The following is a 21180-nucleotide window of genomic DNA, read 5'->3' as shown; positions in this document are numbered from 1 at the left end:
GTAACCATGCATTCCCGCTCCACAGCCTCACGATGGTCTGTAAAAAAGAATCTCTAGTCAGATGCGGTAGTTCACAAAACGTTCGCAGATAAATCGTCAGACATACTGTTTTGCGTGTCTCTTATCCACTTCTATTTCACCATTGAATATATTTGATACTTGTTGAGCGTGTGAGAAGCTATGATTACACGGTGCCATTTAGAAAGTGGCCAAGTGTAACATGTGTTGTGTTTCGGATTACACTTTCTTAGTAAAGTACATGTTCTAGTACTAAGAAAGTGTAATCCCAAATATGAAATATCTTTCGTCTGAGTAGCTGTACCAACATCCCATCTTGGCCTAGATTGTTTGCAAGAAACGTTGATCTGCCATTAAATAGTTCAGGGTTACGATTCTGTAAAGTTTTAATGGCATAGCTATGATTCATGCTCACAGGACAAAGACGGGGAAGGTGGAAGATAACCCTAGCACTATGCACAATGTTATATGCCCCTCTTTCATTTCACAGAGAGAACCACTGACGTCATCACAGGATGGACATGCCCCACACCATTATCCTGCAGAAGAATCATGTGTTTCTGAAGGAGGAACTTCAGGTTGACCCTGTCCTGAATGTCTTGTATGAGAAATGTGTCTTCACAAGTGAGGACTATGAAAAGTGTAGAGACTCTGGACGAGAGAAATGCGAGGTGTTCCTCGACACGCTCAGGAAAAAGGGAGTCGAAGGGTACTAGGCGTTCTGCGCTGTCCTTTATACGTCACAGCCATTTATTAAGTCACGGCTTGATGCTTCTGCAACTGAAGAAGGTTTGTATGTGTGAAGGTATCGTGTGACTCAAACAGACACACACACACACACACACAACTCTCACATACAAAACTCTCACACACACATGTATGTTTATTTGTAAATTATATTTATATCTAAACCAAGGACTTGTTCATGATCGACTTACGGCAACTCTACTGGCAAAATGTAAAGATACCGTCCTCTGAAAATAGCATTTCAGCTCAAAAAATAATACAACAGCACATTGCAGACAGAAGTAAAGGAAATATATTTTACAATGTCGATAGGCACTGTCTCATGTGTGGTTAAATGCTTTAGGATTATACAGTCAACTGCGTCATAATCTAAGGACGATATCACTCACCTGTTTAGCCCGCACCATGACACAACCTTTCAATGCTTTCAGCGTGACAAAACTGAGCTTATATTTTCAATCATTAGCATTACCAAATTATAAAATTCCGATCTGAAACAAATGTACACCAACAACGTGCTTGCTCCATGAACCACTTGTGATGATCACGTCTCCTGACAGCTACAGTACCTCTGTAACTATCAATCTCCAAGACATGATGACATGATGAGACGCCATAACCATCATACATTTCAGGGCATCCAGGCATTGTCTATGTGAACAAAGGCACGATGGAGGCTGAACACAAGAAGGAACTTGATGAGAAAGATGGACAAATAGCAGCACTACACACCGTGAGTTTTGAACATACAGACCACCCTTCTTAGTTTATCACATGACAAGGCAAGTCGACACATCATTTCTAATATCCAGAATTTACTACTTCAAATTAGGAGGGTCATTCATTTTAGTGGTCTCAATTTGGTGAATGTGTTACGTGTCTGAACTCCACATTTGTATATGAAAGGATGGGACTGTGTTGCTTTGATCTGTTCTCCAAACTCTATTCTTGCTGTGAGGTTAACTCTTTCCCTGGCAGTTATTCTACATAAAACAGTTAATGGGCCAGTTAATCAAGGATAATTTCAGGCAGAAAATGTCATACGTTACTCCATCTGGACGTTTCTACAGGAAAGGAGTTTTTCAAAATATTTACTGATCATGAACGTTCGTTTTCAGGAGATAGAGGGACTTCAGGTACTAATTAAGGACAAAGACAAGGTCAACGCTGAGCTGATGGGAACAATAAAAAAGGAAAGAGCTAAATACATATCGCAGATTGTAAAGGAGAGTCTAGAAGTTGAAGCTCGTAAGCTGACAATTATCTCATGTAGTGAATTATAGTCTCTACCTTGAATTATGATAACGTTACACTGCCTATGTGGATGTCTTTGTGTACACGTGTACGTGTGTACTCAGTCACACAGTGACAAAGTCGAGATTTGTTACATCTACATTTTCTTCTTTCAGTAACGACACAAATATCTAAGGCAGATGCTGATTTACATCAGAGTAAAACAGAGTGTGAGAAAGTGAAAAAGGTGAGGATAACGTCTGTTCTTATTTCAAAATTAATCACTTGCAGTGCATACGAAATAGAAATAGACTGTCACATAATTACACCTGTCACATCATGACATGTTGGTGTAGTGATTACTATTACAACATGCGTGAAGGAGAAAACATGAGAAGTATTTTACACATTGACCAAATCAGTAACGACACAAGTATCTAAGGCAGATGCTGATTTACATCAGAGTAAAACAGAGTGTGAGAAAGTGAAAAAGGTGAGGATAACGTCTGTTCTTATTTCAAAATTAATCACTTGCAGTGCATACGAAATAGAAATAGACTGTCACATAATTACACCTGTCACATCATGACATGTTGGTGTAGTGATTACTATTACAACATGCGTGAAGGAGAAAACATGAGAAGTATTTTACACATTGACCAAATCAGGACCAAATCCTGAAAGTAAACGACAAAAAAATCACACATGATCAGGAGAGGATGTGTTTGGATGCAGTGCTAAATGTTGTTACAGAGACTTCAAGAAGAACAGGAGGCACATGGTGCTCTAGTGGGTGTTCCAAGGACACAGTCTCCAGACAGGGTGGGCAGTACAGAACAAGTCCAACATGCAGGTACAGTGGGTGAAGTGACAATCTTTCTTTCCAAATAAAACAGTTATCTCTAAAATCAATACAACCTTGAATGCATAGCCCTATATTTGGTTCATTTAATTATCTTACCTTGCTTTTCTACCATCAGTTTTAGAGGAGGGAATGTGCGAGTTTTCAACGCAGTCCTGTTGTGATGAGAGTCAGCCTCGTCTTCTACCATGCCTTCATTCCGCCTGCAAGCCTGCCTTGATCACCAAGCTACACAGACGGAAAGGAACCGCATACACTGTCTATCCTGTGGTCGTGAGTTCACCATAGAGCAGACAACAGTAGATCATGTCAGATGCAGTGAAGCTGCCTTCAAAGTCAACGTTGATGGTGATATTAAATGCAGCTACACCAAAGACGATCATGATACAAAGCCTGTGATGTACTGTCACGAATGTGATGTCAAGCTATGTTCTGACTGTCATAAACTCCATGACTCCTTAGGACGAAACCAAAACCACGAGGTAAGCGAGATGAACCAAGCAGAGAATATTCCTATGAAGCGGTGGCTGAAGGAACTGAACTGCAGAGACCACTCTGGGAACAAGCTGCAGCTGTATGACCACACGTGTAAGAAGGCCGTCTGTCTTATATGTGTGCATGGGGCCCACAACAAGCACCAGAAGGAAGACCTGAATCAAGCATATGACGTAGCGAAGGGTCAGCTGGAGGAGCAAGTGAGAAAACAACAAGATAAACTGAAATATGTCGCTAACAGCGTGAAAACTGCCAGGGGTCACCTGCAGCAAGTTGCAACTAAAGTTTATAAAGCTGTTGCTGCAAAGTTCCTTAATCGGCAAAGACAACTCATGAAGGAAATTCAAATGAGTCTTAAAGACCCAAGCGAAATAGTTCAAGAGAAACTTGACACTTTACATGACGTTCATGCGTCAATAGTATCAGCGATAGACTACACCCAGGGAACACTTGAATCTACAAGAAGAGAGGAGCTCATTTCTCTCACAGATGTACTGCAGACGAAATGTGATGAAAATCTGAAGTGGATCCTTCCATAAGATGACACACAAGACACCAGAATCATCCTTTCCTTTCAAGGACAGAGAGCTCTGCAGGAACTCATCGATACGTTTGACGGACTTGTCTACAGCCTCAACGTTGATGACATACCAGATAAACAACTTACTTTGCAAGGTAAGTAGACTTTTCGAAAAATGTACCAAACAAAACAATTTTCCTAATATTTAGAAATGTCTTTCAAAGGTCCTGCTTTGAGTTCACTCTATACATATAAAACATACGGAAAACTGAAAAAAATTACCACGTTCCACGTATGGGTATCTTCAGTTGAATCGTATAAGTCCCATCTGCGGTGATAATCTCTCCAAATCTATTATTTCTGTAGTCTCTTGTAGGCTCTGAAACAATACATCTTTAGCATGTGCACAACATCCTGAGGTGTTTGAAACCAAATCCCGTGTCACCAGAATCATTCCCACAAGCAAAGAGAATGTCTCCACTCTGTCGAAAAAGAAGAGAAAATGAGTTGTGCAATTCTTACGTCATTGTTTGATGATTAATATCTTCATGACGTTACTATATTTCCCACGGCTTGATATCATTGTTTATCGTTTTGACAATGTCTCCTTATTACAAGTTTACTAGCTTTCATCAAACGGTATTGTATATAACTTGGCTTGACGAAATTCTGATTAACCTGCATTTGTACTTTTTCTCATCAGATCTCCTGACATTGAATATGCAGCTGACATTAATAGGGGAAAACATCAGGAAGGTAATGTATTGCTTTTGTAAAATAGACAAACTTAATACACTGTTGAAAATGAAATGAAAACAGAGAAAGAAGTTAAAAGGCTGTTATTGCTGAAAATCATTCATGGTGTGTATAGTAAGTATGGAGATATGGCATTCTATACAGGTGTGATATACACAGCTACTCTGTAAGTCGAAGTTATATTCGGACATTTATGATGTAAGCGTTGTTGTTTCAGGTACATGTTTCAGGTTTCAGTGTGGGGACATCATCCATCGTATCACAGGTAAAACATAATAACTGGGTCAGATCGTGAAAAGAAGATCAAATACAGAATTAACTACATCACATTTCTGCTTTAAGTTGAATTATTGCATCACCGGTTGGTATTATATAATATAGATAACTAATACTTAATGAGATTTTATTGTCTTTATGCAGTGAAGTACAGTTGAAACATTGAAACATTGCAGGAACTGTCCCCCGTCCATCTGAATCACCAGGATTACAGGGGACATCACAAGAAGTCCAGCCTGAACAAGTAGCACGGCGAACCGAACATGAACCGTTGATATCACATGATGTTTTTGAAGCTGTTAAAGATGTAAGTTGAATGTCATACAAATATCCCTAAGTGACAAGGTAAGGTCCATTTTATTGAAGAAATAGAAATTCAGTTTGGCTCTGGCTCTTTGTCCACGATGGTATTTAGATTAATGTTTGAAATTCATACAAAGTAGAGATTTTCTCATTGTTTATTTTCATTTCATGAGTAGAGCGTTCGTTCCTTCAGCGTCACTTGAATGTGGTTTATACCTGAAAGGTTCGTACATGAGGAGTTGTTGATTTGGGGTTGAAATCTTGCCTGAGTTAATGATACAGTTACTAACATTTTTAGAAGTTTCATAATTTGTCCTTGGAGAATTTCACTGTCCGGTAGCAGATGCTCAACTACTGCAAAAGTATCTCGTCTGTTTATTAAACCGCCTATTTCCAACATATCACAACCTACATCAAAACGTACTTTCTATAGTGAAACAATAAATATGTTACAATAAATATGTTACACTTACACCGTTTATTTTTCTTTTAATTGGTATTATTGCGACTTTTGAATTGTTGGTTATCATGCAGTTTAAACTGTGACATGTGGCAGTGTAGCAGGGACTCAAGATGACCCTTTTTGTTGTTTGGAATATATTGGGCATTCTGGCGTACGGGGTGCTATGAGAAGGTACAGAATTGTAAACATTATTTATATCAATTTATGTAGTTTACCGCCCCTTAAAAGACGAGATGAGATGTGCCGTTCACTTGATCACGTGTTTCCTAACTTTGTGTTTTGACACGGGTTGCCAATGTTGACTACAGCACCTCCGCTGATTGAGTAGAGCTGCGTTCCTTTCATGTGTTATATTTTTTATAATCCTAACCCAACAATGCTCAAAGTAGCTATAATCAAAACTCATTGACTCACTTTACTCTGTCGAGCACATGTGATGGCCGAGTACAGAAACAAAGCTTTGTGTTACCATGGAAACTATGTTGCAGGGAATTCAGGCACGATTCACACCATCAGCTCAGAGGGAGGTTTTGAATTCATCACCTGTAAGTAAATTCCATTCTTTTATGCAGTTTCCTTATGTGGTGATTGCTATAGTCCGTTTGGTTCAAAAGTGGACCGATGAATTGCAGTCTGACTCGAAACTTAATAAGCAAAATGTTCAATTAAACGTTTATCATAATCAAAACATTAGAGCATACCTGTGAGCTTTTTGCAGAATTGATGTCATAAAAACTAAAAAACAACAATTGTTGAACAGACTATTATTAAAACATTGACACACTTCACCATTTGTTACGAGGAAGGAGTACAGAGAAGGGGATAGCTTGGTGTACGAGAAAGGATGAAGACGGCACAGCATAGGTAAATGAATTAATGACTTTGTCAGCACTTGTGGACGTGGTTCTCGAGCACCTGGCTGTCACTTGCACTCTTCCCTCTTAACAATTAGTGAACTGTGTCAACATTTTAGGGATAGTTCTAACTCGGGACATCACGAGAACCAAACCGTTCATTCATACATGTGTGTAGTGTGGGTTTTTTTATGTTTCATTTTCTGTATTAACTTGTCCACAACTGAAGGAGTTAATTAGGAGTTTCTGGTAGCAGTAATAGTGTGTCTTCCAATGTGACCCAAGCCGTTGTCCAAACCAGGTGCATTCATGTAGCAGAAGTACTTGTAGTTCCCTTGGTCGCTGCGGTGTGGCCGAACTCAGATACTTGTCTTGTTTCCTATAATGTGTCTTCGGCTTAGTCGACTTACTATATATTGTGTTTAAAATGGTTTCTAAAGTATTAATAAGATACTTTGCCTATGTTACTAGTACCCTTACGAAACAGATTGTCACTATTTATCTTCCTTCCTTCCTTTCTTCCTCTCTCCCTCCCTCCCTACCTTCCAATCGATATACATACACACATACATGCACGCAAGCACGCAAGCACGCAAGCACGCACGCACAGGCAGACAGACAGGCAGGCAGGCAGGCAGGCACACAGGCAGGCAATGAGCAGCTGATAATCAAGTGATCAGTATACTGAACAGTGACTCATGTCGTGGAGATATCATCACCTGGGATAGGTTAGAGTTTGGGAATATGTGAAAACCTGACGACCAACAAAATGTCACATGTAGTAAATTACTCTAGATGTCCGTTATAACACATCGGGAGTGACTTGACCTGGCCGGTAGTGCTAAATCATTGCTTGAAAACCATGTTATTAGGACAATCTGTTTTTCTGTAAAATGTGAATAATATGTCCACCATCTCTAATGTACCCAATGGAAATGCACTCTGCTTCCTGCATTTTGCTCAACATTTAAGTGGAAATGTAGGATGGGAAATCATACACGAAGAATAGGTTTATAGATCCCTGCGATAAAACCACGTTTATATCTATTTGGGACATTTTTAACAGGAATTTCCGTGTTTGGCTATCTTGTTTGTGGCATTTATGAACAGGCATACATGGAATAGGTTCACAGTGACCTGAAATTCAATTATTCAATATATTTATATTATATATTGAAGCGTAAAATGTTAGTAAATGAGAAACAGTCGAGAATGATGGCATTACTTCGATCACAAACATGATACTATGCTTCAACATAGTGCAAACCATCATTATTATACGTCAGATGTAATTATTGAGGTTTGTTGCCAGAATGGATGCATTTCATATTTCTTAATAACAATAACATAGCAATTTACTCAGTTCATTCACAAATATCTGTCCCCCTCCAGACACGAGACAACCCTCCCCACACAGCGGGTATCATGAAACTGTGTTCAGTGATTGAAGCGGACGTAGAAGATACCGGTTCACGTTCTGTCTGTTGAACACATAAATGTAAAAATATCGCCAAACAGAATACTACCTGTCTCACTCTGTCCTATTTCATGTGATATGACTCTAGAATACCTGTAGTGATAGATTTATTGTGAAATGATGTTGAAACATCTACATCTTTAGGCAGTAGTAGTGTCTATTTCTGGCCACCGTCACAACAAACTGCATTTGTGGGTCAAACATATTTGGGTGAAAGAGTACTTAAACCAAGGTTTATTTGTTTACCAATGTACGTAGAAATGAATTGTTTGACAAACAGTTTAAATACCCATATGAATAGTATCATCTCGTTATTATTACTATCTAGGGCACGGGTGTCGTTGCGCTTACAGACGGACAGAAATGGCAGTCGATCAATTAGTGAGCTGTTTTGGATTCACTGAAACGGGACAAACAATGCAATGACATCTTAGAGGAAATACAGTTGCTAAACTCCATTAAATGACACTTCTATATTTGCAGGTCCTAAACTCCACCTGGACGCTGGTCGAGCCAACACCTGCTGCTGCCATGTTACTACAGACGGTGAGCTGGTCAACTCGCCCCCCGCCACACAGCACACGGACAGGGACAGACGAACCAGGTGGACAGTAAGTGGTATGCTTGTCTACAGCGCCGCTCCTGGTGTGTCAATGTACTGAGGTGTGACACACACCCGGGGAGTCTCTGTAACAGGGTGTGTCTCGCTGGGGTGTGGGGGAGGTGTTGCAGAAACACAATGTCTGACACACCCGGCTCACAGGACACCCTTCACTATGGCGTTGTGTTGGATGTCAGGAGGGGTAGAATAGGATTTATTGATGTGGACAGGTCCGTTGTTTTGGGACAGGTTGATGCGAAGTTCAAGGGGGGTCTCCTGAATGTGTTTACTGTCAATCCAACAAGTCACTACACAGTAAACATGAAGGTATTTAGTGGGGAGGAGATCCTCATATCTGACACCAAGAAATCGCTCATTAGTGAAGCTAAAGACAAGAAGCGGACAAAGAGGTTACCCGTTCATGTGTTGTACGTCGTGTACAACAGTGTAACAAGGGTAGCTAAATATGTCGGTTTTCTACATGACAGGTTTCATGTGTGGACTAGCAGCATTTTGCATCCACACATATTATGATTATTATTATGTAATAACTGATCACTTTATGAAACATTTCACACATTTCTGAGTTGATTATTGAGTAAAAAGGTGTTTCATATCATGAATATCTTGACATATTTTATTTTCACTCTGTAAAATTGATATCCACGTAAAGCTTATGGATTGGAATACAATATTTGTAGCTGTGAAAATAGACATGTTGATGTCAGTTCAGTTAGACAATGAAAGTGACTGACGCGGACATAAAATGTCCTAGTTTAAACGTGCAATGGTTCTTGTGTCAACAAAGAAATGAGTTACTGAACTGTCCGTTTCTTCATTCTAATCAGTCCTGTTGTGTTTGAAATTATTTAAATTCCCCACAGAGTGTTTGTTTTGTGTTTTCCTCTCGGTCAATTCATCTACACGCATAATGTCCAATGTACAATCCTACCATGTCAGCTTATTACATCACGGCTCCCGATGTGGTTAAATTGAAAGCTGTGTGTGATATACTGTTATGAAACACTTCCTCTAGTATGGAGTGTGTAGAGATGGATGTGCCACTCTTAGAAGTTTACACTGTGTTAGGCTCAGATCTGTCGACTCCTCCTGTAAATTACAAGGCTTAACCAGGGGATAAATTATCCCAGAATCCAGCATTTAGGAACTTCTTGTATTCAGTTACTTTACGATGTCAAGTTCACTAGTAGATGTGTCCGATAAATGTATGAGTTGACTGTCTAGTTTTCATACTGCATGTATATGATAAAATGTCTAATGTTCATTGTGCCGAGTACAGAAACAAAGCCATGTGTTACCATGGAAACTATGTTGCAGGGTATTCAGGCACGATACACATACCGTACACGGAAAACTGCCCAATTGGACAATCTCGTTGTGTATTTGCTTTATCGATTAGACTTTGATTTTGCGCCGAAATTATGGAAATTAGATGAATCAAATATATTTACATGGGGTTTAGGCAAGATGGTGACAATGGTGTTGCCATTGAACGGCGGTTGGTGGGACTTTCCATAGACGGGTTGGGTCATGACCAATGAAAATGAAGGTTATGCGCGAATATCCGCCCAATTCAGCGACAGCCGCCACAAATGAACAGAACCTTAGGGCTAGGTTCGCTCTATGAGTAGGTAAGGGTAGTTCCAGTGAAACTCATGACAGGCAAGTTGAGCCTATGGAAGTTGATCACTTCCGACCCTGCCCACGTTGCCAGAATTGCAGTCGAGTAGGTCACGAAGCACGTGACTGCAGGATCTCAACTTATAGTTAGGAGATACCTACAGGGGAGACCTGATTCAGATGATGTAGACAACAACATTCCACTTGCAGAAATAGCAAAACGCATGAAGCAAAAGCCCATGGACACGAGTGTTGTTTCCGATTGAGAGAATCCAGTGATCCTGAAGACCCGGTAGAGAATTATCACTCCCAAATGGACAATGACACTGTAACGTGAAACCGACCCAAACAAAGGAATCGGTCAAAGCATTACTTAAAGCAGTAGCCGAGCTGCTATAAGGCTACATAGTGGCAGGGTTACGGATCATTGTATATAGTTGTCTTGGGGTTGTTTCATATGGTATTTTATAGTTACTCATTGTATCCACGTTCTGGTAATGGTCAATGTTGTAGGTAGTTTTAGTTAGTGAATGAATCGGCATTACATTACCTGATGTTATTAGTATAGTGATATACGATCTATACCTATGAAACGCCTTTTTAAAGAACTGTCACTCGTACGGAACTGGGATGGGAATATTGAAACGGGAAACCAGAAACATGCGGCTCTCATAATACTCTTCAACTCGGCATAGTGGTTACACTGATAATCGTTACCATGATTACACTAGGTCTAGTGTATAGACCCTGGTTCGCCAAAAAGTTCAGATTTGGTAGACACCCCCGATCCGATCCGGACCTAGAGATGGTGCCAAGAGAGCGGTTACCCTCTGCACCATTGCTGGCGGGAGGAACGACGGAAGGACTGGGAAACGGCATCCCAAGGTACGATCTTTGTATCCGGGCCTGGATGCTGGGCAGACACAGCGGATCTTATAAAGCTAGATGTAGGTAGATACCATCCAGCTGGAATATATCAATGAAGACACAACGCAAAGGAACAACTACTGACGATTCACCGGACGATACATAGACTATAAGGATCCGTGCCAGGATCATCCCACCAGTCATCGACAGTGATGGACGGGATGAAACTAGTTGATATGCAACTCCAGTTAACAACTTGGTATCGCATGCTGGTTATGATCAATCATCGACAGTGGTGGACAGGATGACACTAGCTGATATGTAACGCCAATAATTATTAGCAATTTGTTATCGCATGTTGATCACCATCAAACGTCAACGGTGTTAGACAGGATGACACTAGTCCTTCTATTGACCACTGGCTGATACGTGATCCGGATGCTGGGGAATGGGTATAAAAGCACCCCAGGCGATGGACAGAGCATAATGGAGCTTCTCAGCAATCGGACCAGTGCATGGCCTCGGTGTACTGGCCTGGGGACTCGCGTGGGCTGTCTTGCAACGTAGAAATCAAAAATTCCTGTAAGTAATAAATAGTTCCTACTCAAGAAATCGCCTTGAGAGTTCTGTCATTGCTTTGGAAGAAAACCCGAGAGAACCTGACTTAACGATGTTGTGTGTAGCGTTACAGTAGTGTTCTTGCTTTTTGGTAGTTTCGGCTTTCTGAAAAGAATATTGTTTGGCAACAATTTGGCTTCTACTGAAATTTGTGGTAGTACTATTTACCTGAGCAGAACTGAAAAAAACATTCCGTTCGTTTCTCTCACTGTGGAATACAGTCACTGTGACTTGGGCGACACATATCATTTTATCCCAGTTGCGTAGATCCATGCGCATGGTGTTGAATCACCAGATATTGCTGAGTGGGATCTACAACTAAACTCGGTCACTAATTAATACCAAAACATTTGACATAGTCATAACCAGTGGACATTTATATATAATACTGTGTAGTTCTGGTCCAGCATGTATCAGCTGTCAAACTGCTCTCAGTAAGGGAGATAACTTGTAAATGTGTACAGCTTCGATGTGTGTATACATCTATATTCAACTTAATGTAAAAAAATGTTGTCGTTTCTTTTAGCTTAACTAAACAATTCCATTTGGCGATGAAATTAGCTTGTGATTGTTAAAGAGGTTAAAACGAGTAAGTAAGACGAAATTCAGCTGAACAAAAATATAACAGTTTGTTAAGTGTTGGAAGCATGTAGGCCATTAAGTCCCAAGGTCTCCCTAAAACCGCACCTACCTATCAACCATGAGTCGGCACGTACCAGCAGTCACTTCCATTTCGCTTCACGAAACAACGAAACACGTAACATAATAGCCAGGTGACTGTTTAATAATTCAAGATAGCGTCTACCATTTTTAGCAGAATGGTTCCCATTTGGCACAATCATGTGCCAGAGTAGGGATGCATTTTGTTCTTTCTTTAGGGGAAGGAATGCTGGGGTAACCATTTGATAAAACATTTACCAAATGGTACAATGTGTTGAGCGTTTATTTTGCCAGCAGTAACGATAATAATTACAAATATTGTTAAAGCGTAAAACACAATGTACCAACGCACGTGTACAAACAAACAACCATGCACCACGATCTGACACTCACTCACTCACCCTCTCACACAGTCACTCACCCTCTCAGACACCCACTCACTCACTCACCTACTCTCTCACAAACTCACTCACCCTCTTTGTCACTCACTCACTCTCACTCACACCCACTCACTCACACACCCACCTTCTCATACACTCACTCAGTCACCCTCTCACACACTCACTTACACACTCACACACTCACTCACTCACCCTCTCTCACACACACTCACTAACCCTCTCGCACACTCACTCACACACTAACACACTTTACTATTCACTTAGGGGCGAATTGTGTTTAGAACAAAAGTAATGGCAATGCAAATTCCCAAAATGAATGAGTGTTGTTTTACTGCCAGAACTCCATCCCTCTCACGGCTTGTATCTGGATCAGTCAAACCAGTATGGGAATACCCAATGTCTCAGTGTACCTGATACACAATCAGCGAAATCAGCAGGTGTGGAGACAACGCAATGGTGAATGACATCTTTCAGTTGTATCTCGGTGTTCAAGACCCAGGTTCGATTCTCCTAATGGACACAATGTATGAAGCCCATTCCTGGTGTCCTCCGCCGTCATACTGCGTGAATATTGCTAAAAGTGGCGTAAGACTCACTCACGCACTCACGCACTCACGCACTCACTCACACTCTCCACATACTCTCAGATGGCCCAGGAATCTGTTACTGGACTTCTCAGATTCATAACAGAGCAATGAATATCTAAACAAATCTAGAATTGAGTAAGCACCTTTTCACATCTTATCAGAACGTGTCAGATTATTAGGTGCTGTAATGGCATGAGATCCCACGATTTCGGGTTCCTGGCAATCCTAGGGGACACAACTCTTGCAATTTTTCTTACAGAGCCAATTGTTCTCACAGACTTGATGCAGGCAAGAGTTCTCATTGGTTGTGTGGAATTGTTATCATTGTAAGTCTTAATAGAACAGACATGGAGAAATTTCAAAATATAATTTTATTCAAGCAGATAATATTTCTTTCTATACTGCTCAAGAACATATTATTTTGTCACGAATTGACACATAGAAAGTTTGAATTTTTCACTTCTGAACTCACATTTCAAATAAGTACGGGTGAGTGTTTCTACAGGTAAACCAGGGCGTGCACTGCAACAATTACGACAACGTTTCCAGGGAAGATTCCGTTGCCATGGAGATCCGATCCTGAACCTGAATCAGTCAAACAGTATTACACTGAAATAGGTTAAAGAAGGTATGCACGATCCTGCAGCGGTGATGGGGTAATTATAATGACTAATCTCTCTAATGGGGCATCATCAAATAAGCAGATAGCAGATTCTGTTCTTGTTTATGGGTTATGTATGACTGACTGAAGAGCGTTCACGCTACCGTTATATACCTGAAACATTGTTGGCGATACCGGTATTAGCAACAAACACAAATGCACGTTTCACTGGAGTTCGTATAAAGAACTATCATTTAAACATAGGACACATTGAGCTAGACAATACATTCACACATTCAAACAAGCTAGTGAATCCTGTATCTATAAGCACATCCCGTTTGATTCCGCATATTCCTACACCCTGTGAATATATTTTTTAGAGTTTGAGGTTGTCCTAGTTCAAATTAATTCACTAATGGTCATGCAGTGGACTATTTTTCCAACTTAATACCTGAACTATGCTGCTGCAGCATCGCCTGTAAAAGGAGAACCAGATTGTCGTCTGCCGCGCTGTCGACTGCTTCATACTGGTCCCGTGCAGTGCTGTGTGTGGGTTCCGCCTGCGGCTGGAGTGACGCCTGCAACTCTTCTGCCACCATGACCATCTCCATGATGGAGCTCCCAAGATCAAAGAAGTCTGGACCATACTCCAAAAGAAGTTTAGCAGTTTTCTTGAGTTTATTGCGAGCAGATGCGGATCCCTCGTAAGCTCTCTTCATCGCCTCTCGGAACTTCTGCCTAAACACGTGCTTTTTCGGGTGATTAATCTTGGCGGTAAATCCATCTACCTGCTCCCTTGTCTCTCTGTACATTGGTTTGTCGTTATGTGGGTCGTTGGCGTCGTCGATGTCAGTGTTGGCATCATTCTGTCGTCGCGAGTCGTGACTGTGACTGTGTCTGTGACTCCGCACATCATCACTGTCAGAATCTGTCCTGAGTCTCGGCGATTCGTCGATAGTCAGTTTACGCGGTGGCTTGACCTCGATTGGTTTAAAATGAAAACTGGGTGTTCTCATTCCAAAACGTGCTCTTTTCATTCTCCGAAGTACTTGATCTTCCATATAGGTGTCCCCTCCGTGTGAGTCCCCATCACGTGCTGATGACGGCCCTGATTCCATGGTCAAGGTCAAGGTCAAAATGAGCATCAAGAGGAAGCAAATCAGCATGCTTGTGAGTGCCATCGTCGGAGTAACCGGTGGGCTGAAATAACGTTGAAATAGCATACATTTAAATATTATTCCGATCAAACAACTACAAGATCATACTTCTGTGGAACGTACAGATTAGAATGCATCCCTGGACGTCCGTCCCAAACAAACTGAAATGTCGAAAGGAGCTTCTCAGAAGATATCTAGCCGAGACAGAACAGACAGTAAACTTGGCGAGTCGAAGATGGCTCATTGACAGATAGTTGTTATATATTGCTGGTCTTAGCAGCTACAAGAACCGGATTTTCATCCAGGACACATATGTATATTTGTATGCAAATGGTAACGGTAGGCAGTATACACGAAGCCTGGACTCTTCCCAGGTTTTCTGTGATTCATTTACATGTATATAGAACTAAATATATGTTATATATTTTCATAGCTCAGCGAGACACGTGCTATAACTCATTTAGCTGAAAAGCGGACAGATAAAATGCAGTCTATCTCGAAAACTACTAAACTTAGAAAGGGACACCCAGGTGTTATATTCATTAACCCTTGCTGTACCATCTCCATCCTGTTTCGCACACCTGGCTGTTCCATTCTCTGCACTCCTTCCTTGTAACAAATAGCAAACTTTGTCAATATTGTAATGATAGATTGCTAAGAAAACGCTTGTATGTTTTAGGACACAAATGCTGCAAAAACCTCACGTACTTGGTATGATGTTTTCATTAAGTATTTTATGTTTATTAGTTTTCGAGTTAGACTGCAATTCGTCTGACCGCTTTGGGGCCAGACGGACTATGCCCTGTTGCTGACGTGCGCTGTAGGGTAGATCGTAAGCCATTAACACCAAGTGTAGCAATACTCGAGCAGGGACACCATAAACAGTACCCTAGTGTACAGACTTACAGCTGGCATTATTAATATGTTCGTGACGAAGAAACCCTTTAACCACCCAGCTACCACCCCCCACCCCCCGAGTATAGGCCAAGCAATCCAGTGATCAACAGCATCAGCATCGATCTGCGCAATTGGGAACCGATGACGTGTCAACCAGGTCAATGAACCTGACCATTTGATCCCGTTAGTCGCCTCTTACGAGAACCATGGGTCATTGAAGGACACTATTCTTACCCAGACCTTCACGGGTCCCATCAGCAAATGATTTGTCTTCAGTGGAAAAACATTGAATACTATCCCCGCACCACGGGCACTGTCACGACATTTGACTACGCTAAACATGTATGGTATCATCATATATGATATTGAGCAATATGAAAATATCGTTTTCATTTGGATAGGCTTTTGTTTTGCAAACAGAATGTAAAATCCCCCCTGTAAAGAAAAGTATTCAGACAAATATTGTGCCAATTTACTTAGTAATTTAAACGTAGTCAAAAATAAATATAACTACCTCCTCGAGTATCTAATCTTCATCAGTAAGAAATAAAGTCCTGCAAATATTATGGCATTACTGTTGATATACAGATTGGAATGGTGTTCATAACATCCGTCACTAGACTTTATGGTTTAATGGCGGTGCAGTGGGGTAGCCTAGTGGTTAAAGCACTGACTCGTCACGACTAAGACCTGCGTTCAGTTCCCCGCATGGGTACAATATGCGAAGCCAACTTCTGGTTTTCCCCCGCCGCGATTATTGCTGAAATATTGCTAAGAGCGGCGTATAAACCACACTCACTCACGACTTCAGCAAGTCGGAATATATCTGAATGTGTTGGCAAACAAACAAACAAACAAAACAATGCATACCAGGAGGCGGCCTACCCCGTCCGTTTTCGCTCAGCTGTCTGTACAACTTGATGTAGGGTAGCGTGAGTCTTGAGCCCAGGTCCGTGACGAGAATGTACCTAACGCCAAACTATCCCCTTTATACCCCATCAACAAGGAAGGTCTCTGTGGAAAATTTCCTCTGAGTGCAGCACCAATACATGAGAGGAAGTTGGGGACATGAAAATATGAGATTGAAAAGGGGATTCACCCATCAGATAAAAAGTGTTGGATTCACATGGCTAACTCCTTGCTCCCTTTATTCAGGCTGAATTTGTTGCTATGGGGAAATACGCTCAACAATATACACTAAGTCTTAATATTCAAAATAACTCGCAGCATATGGGAGCGGCCGTTAACCTGGTGGTTAAAGGATTCGCTCGTCATGAAGCCTATATCTGGTGTAAAACTCAGCTCACTAACTCGTTCTGCCTACGATGCTTGATTTCTTTGCATTTTAGCAATTCCAAATTACCAATGAATACAGCTGTAGCAAGCAAGAAGTTATGTTTGCCGGAATAATATTAAATAATATTTAATGCTTCATGGTGTGAGTGAGTGAGTGAGTGAGTTTAGTTCTACGCCGCACTCAGCAATATTTCACCTATATGGTGGCGACCTCTAAATAATTGAGTCTGGACCAGCTAATCCAGTGACATGAGCATCGATTGGGAACCAATGACATGTGCCAACCAAGTCAGCAAGCCTGACCACCCGATCCTGTTAGTCGCCTCTTACGATTTACGACAAGCATAGTCGCCTTTTACCTATTCTATACCGGGACCTTCACAGGTCGCTTCCTGGTTGGACAAAGACATCTTATGTGAACTGTCACATACTGGAGATGAGATTACTGTATTTGCAATGGAAGTTCCGATCGCTTTTGGAAGGGTTAATTCCCACGAAGTGGAATTCTGAAAACATTGGAGTGAGCATGGGGGACATTACCTGCGAGTCAAACAAAGGCCATTCTATATTTTACAGGCATAAGGTGGGAAAGGAAAACTGAAGTGGAAAAGAAATGAAATAGCTCTAAACTGATATGTGACATTTCATGATATAATTTACTTGTATTTGGCGTTACCACTATTAATCTCAAGTTGAAAACATATCATACGACATATCAATATATCAAATATTGCACCAGTTACTACCAAGAAGAATATATATTCTGTTGTATGTACAATTGAGTTCTGACTGTTAAGTAATCACTGTATTAATATCACTATAGAGTCACAATTCATCTTACACATATTGCATAATTTTAAGCAGATTTAATTCAATGAGATACCACCTTTAAGCAATACAACATACGTCAACCGTAAGTCTGTTTTCCAGAGTGAACAATTCTCTCTGGAGATCTTGATACTTCTTTTTCTTTGGGAGTGGTGTCTGGTCGGCACTATATTACAGCATGTTAAGTTTATTAATTTGTGGCTCCTCCAACGAAAATTTGTCATCTCGAAAACGTTGGGGTTGGCCTTTCCAACAATCTTCTTTAAGTTAAGTTAAGTTAAGTTCAGCATTTTTCGGTGTCAATTAAAAGCGTTGTGTCTTGATGATAAAACCGTGGACGGATTCAACTAGTACTATTTTCTGGTTTTCACAGTGCCTAAGTTCCGTGTGTCCGTCCGTTATAATCCTAAGTATAACAATACACATTAGTTCACATCTGAAATAGATATTAGTTCACATCTGAATATAGTTATCCCAAATGAATAAAGAGTGTAGGGCGTTTTCACACTGACATCCACAAGAACAACATGGACTGTACATTAAATGTCTGATATAGGTATCGGCAGGTTTAGGAACTTGTAATCGAACTGAGCCACTGTGAAAATGATACTATCTATTGTAAGACATGTATGTACTGCATGACACTGATTGAGTGAACACATTAATCAGTATCATAATCACAGTGTGCAAAACAAGGGGATGTAAAAGAATAGTGAGCCTCACCAGGACAATGATACAAATGCAGCTGTTTCATGTTTCATCTTTCTGCAGAATGTCTGTCAACGTCTAGTAAACGATCCCCGTTTGTTTTTAGATAATGGGGAAATGTGTAAACCAAATGATCAATATTTCACCATCACCATGGGTTATGAGATGATGATTTTAATGGACTTGCATGGACAGTGTCAATGGTCCCGCACCCCCCTAAAATTAATATACAAAGTAAGTGATACACCCCGACCTCTACCCCCACCTGTGCGTGCTTGGCTGAATGAATGTATTATATCACTCTTTTTAAACAGAAGTGCTTGGGATTTTCTGATTCTGCACTTACGTGACACTTCCTTGCGGTTTGCAATAGTTGCCATGATTACATTTTTACATGGAGCGTAGGGTTTCCCCGGGGATTGTGCTGTGGAATTTCCTCTTTGTGTCAGATACATTACACAATATCGCACGATACCAGTGCGTGCTTGACAAACAAATCTTGACCAACACGGGTCGTCGCTTTTACGGCTTCCGTGGGAATAAAGAGCCGACATGAGGAGTTTCCGCGAATCTTCTTGAGCTTCTGAGACCCAGTTCTCAGTATATGGCACAATTAGTAACCTAGTGGTAATGTATAAGGAGTGAAATGCCGTACCTTTGCATCCGCGGTAAACGGCATTTCGCGGAAAAATGGCTACCATTATCAAGTGACGTGAAAATGACGATCTTTTTTTCAGTGGTTTTTACAGTTTGTCATTCTCATGTCTGAAAGAGCAAACAGTGACAAGAAAGCGATTTTGAATTGTTTCGTCGCTGTCTCGTTTTCTCGTCTAAAGGCACTAAACGTGTTTCTAAGTCGTTAGCAAACAGTGGCTGGGGATGAAAATCGAGATGGGCTGGTAATGTGTGGAAGGATTGAGGTATTTAATAAAAATAATCCCAATTACCCACAATGGTGATGGGATTATGTAACTGCTTTAAAATCGTGAAAAATATATGTTGTCATTTTGACGTTATAAAGAACATTGGTATAAGAACAGTTCTGTCTCATGATGATTTAAAAATAATGATAGAAACACCAATGGTGAGAGATTCGATGCATGCGTGTGTTTGTTCACATAACGATTCACCTGTTTTAACAATGAGCGTTGTCTCTAACAATCTTGTGATAATCGAGATTTAAGATGTACTGTCCGGCGTTTTCTGGTGCTGTAGGTTTAGACGAGTTTCAAAACAAGATCTATATATACCCTTAAAAAGAGTAGGGCAACTTCATTTTTAATTTACTAGTGAGTGAGTGAGTGAGCTAGTGAGTGAGCTAGTGAGTGAGTTTTACGCCTCATTCAGCATAATTCCAGCTATGTGGCGGTGGCGGGTAAATAATCGACCATGGACCAGATAATCCAGTGATCAAAAACATGAGCATCGATATGCACAACTGGAAACGAATGACGTTTCAACCAAGTCTCTGAGTCTGACCACCCGATCCCGTTAGTCGCCTCTTACGACAAGCATAGTCGCCTTTTATGGCCAGCATGGGTGGCTGAAGGCCTATTCTACCCCGGACCTTCACGGGTGTAATTAACTAGTGAAAATATTAGGTGATATATGTGTTTGTATTATAATAGTGAATGTTTTGAAAGTATCACCACTTGTACTTTCCTATGAAAACCGTCAAAATAAAACCTGACAACCATGCACGTGTGTTGTGCTACTGTGTTGTGCACGTGCATTCCATGTGTTGTGTTCGCTATCGCTATCTCCTACGTATGACTTACTATCTCCTACGTGGGATTTTGTATCTGCTACGTAGGAATTAGTAAGTCCTACGCAAGATTTAGGATGGGACTCAACCAAAAATTACTATTACTATTATTTTACTAAAAAAGTGTAATTCCAAACATGACATACGTTACATTTGACCTTTTTCTAAATGGCATTGTTTAATCATAGCTCTCGGCCTTAGGAGCCGTGCCAATTTACACTTATCAGTGGGGTACACAAAGTATGCTGTCTAGACTACCAGTTGTTCGACATCCATCTTTTGTTGAAGTCGCGACGGCTGAGCGGGTTAGGCGGCTGACTTTGTGTGCTGGCGATTAGGTGCCTGACTCTGCGGGTGCGGGTACGGGTACGGGTACGGGTGCGGGTGCGAGTCCCGGATGGAACTCAACCAAGTCGGCGAGCATCACTATCCTTTCCCGTTAGTCGCCTCCCGCGACAAACGTGGGTTACTGAATATCATTTCTAACGTGGATATATCAAAAAAGCATGTAATACCTCATAAGTGAGCTTGATATCTCAGGTTGTATCA

At 40.9% G+C, this 21180-nt stretch overlaps 1 protein-coding gene and 1 pseudogene across 1 annotated transcript; one reads left to right on the top strand and one right to left on the bottom strand.

Moving 5' to 3' along the window:
- Positions 1-533: 533 nt before the first annotated feature.
- On the top strand, positions 534-13256 carry LOC137280781 (uncharacterized; annotated as a pseudogene).
- Positions 13257-13735: 479 nt separating this feature from the next.
- On the bottom strand, positions 13736-16998 carry LOC137281302 (uncharacterized). Its single transcript, XM_067812473.1, has 3 exons — positions 16905-16998; positions 14432-15180; positions 13736-13964 (listed from the first exon to the last, which is right to left on the bottom strand). The coding sequence occupies exons 2-3, from the start codon at positions 15159-15161 to the stop codon at positions 13879-13881; spliced, it is 816 nt and encodes a 271-aa protein (XP_067668574.1). The 5' UTR covers positions 15162-15180; positions 16905-16998; the 3' UTR covers positions 13736-13878.
- Positions 16999-21180: the final 4182 nt, after the last annotated feature.

The sequence above is a fragment of the Haliotis asinina genome, chromosome 4, assembly GCF_037392515.1.
Source record: "Haliotis asinina isolate JCU_RB_2024 chromosome 4, JCU_Hal_asi_v2, whole genome shotgun sequence".
NCBI lineage: Eukaryota > Metazoa > Mollusca > Gastropoda > Lepetellida > Haliotidae > Haliotis > Haliotis asinina.
This window is presented reverse-complemented; position numbering and strand designations above follow the sequence as displayed.

Coding starts and splice junctions, on each gene's coding strand:
- LOC137281302 (XM_067812473.1), bottom strand. CDS start 15,161: ATGGCACTCACAAGCATGCTGATTTGCTTCCTCTTGATGCTCATTTTG. Junction 13,965..14,431: donor GCTGCAGCAGCATAGTTCAG/GTATTAAGTTGG, acceptor TGACTGATTCAG/GTTCAGGATCGGATCTCCAT.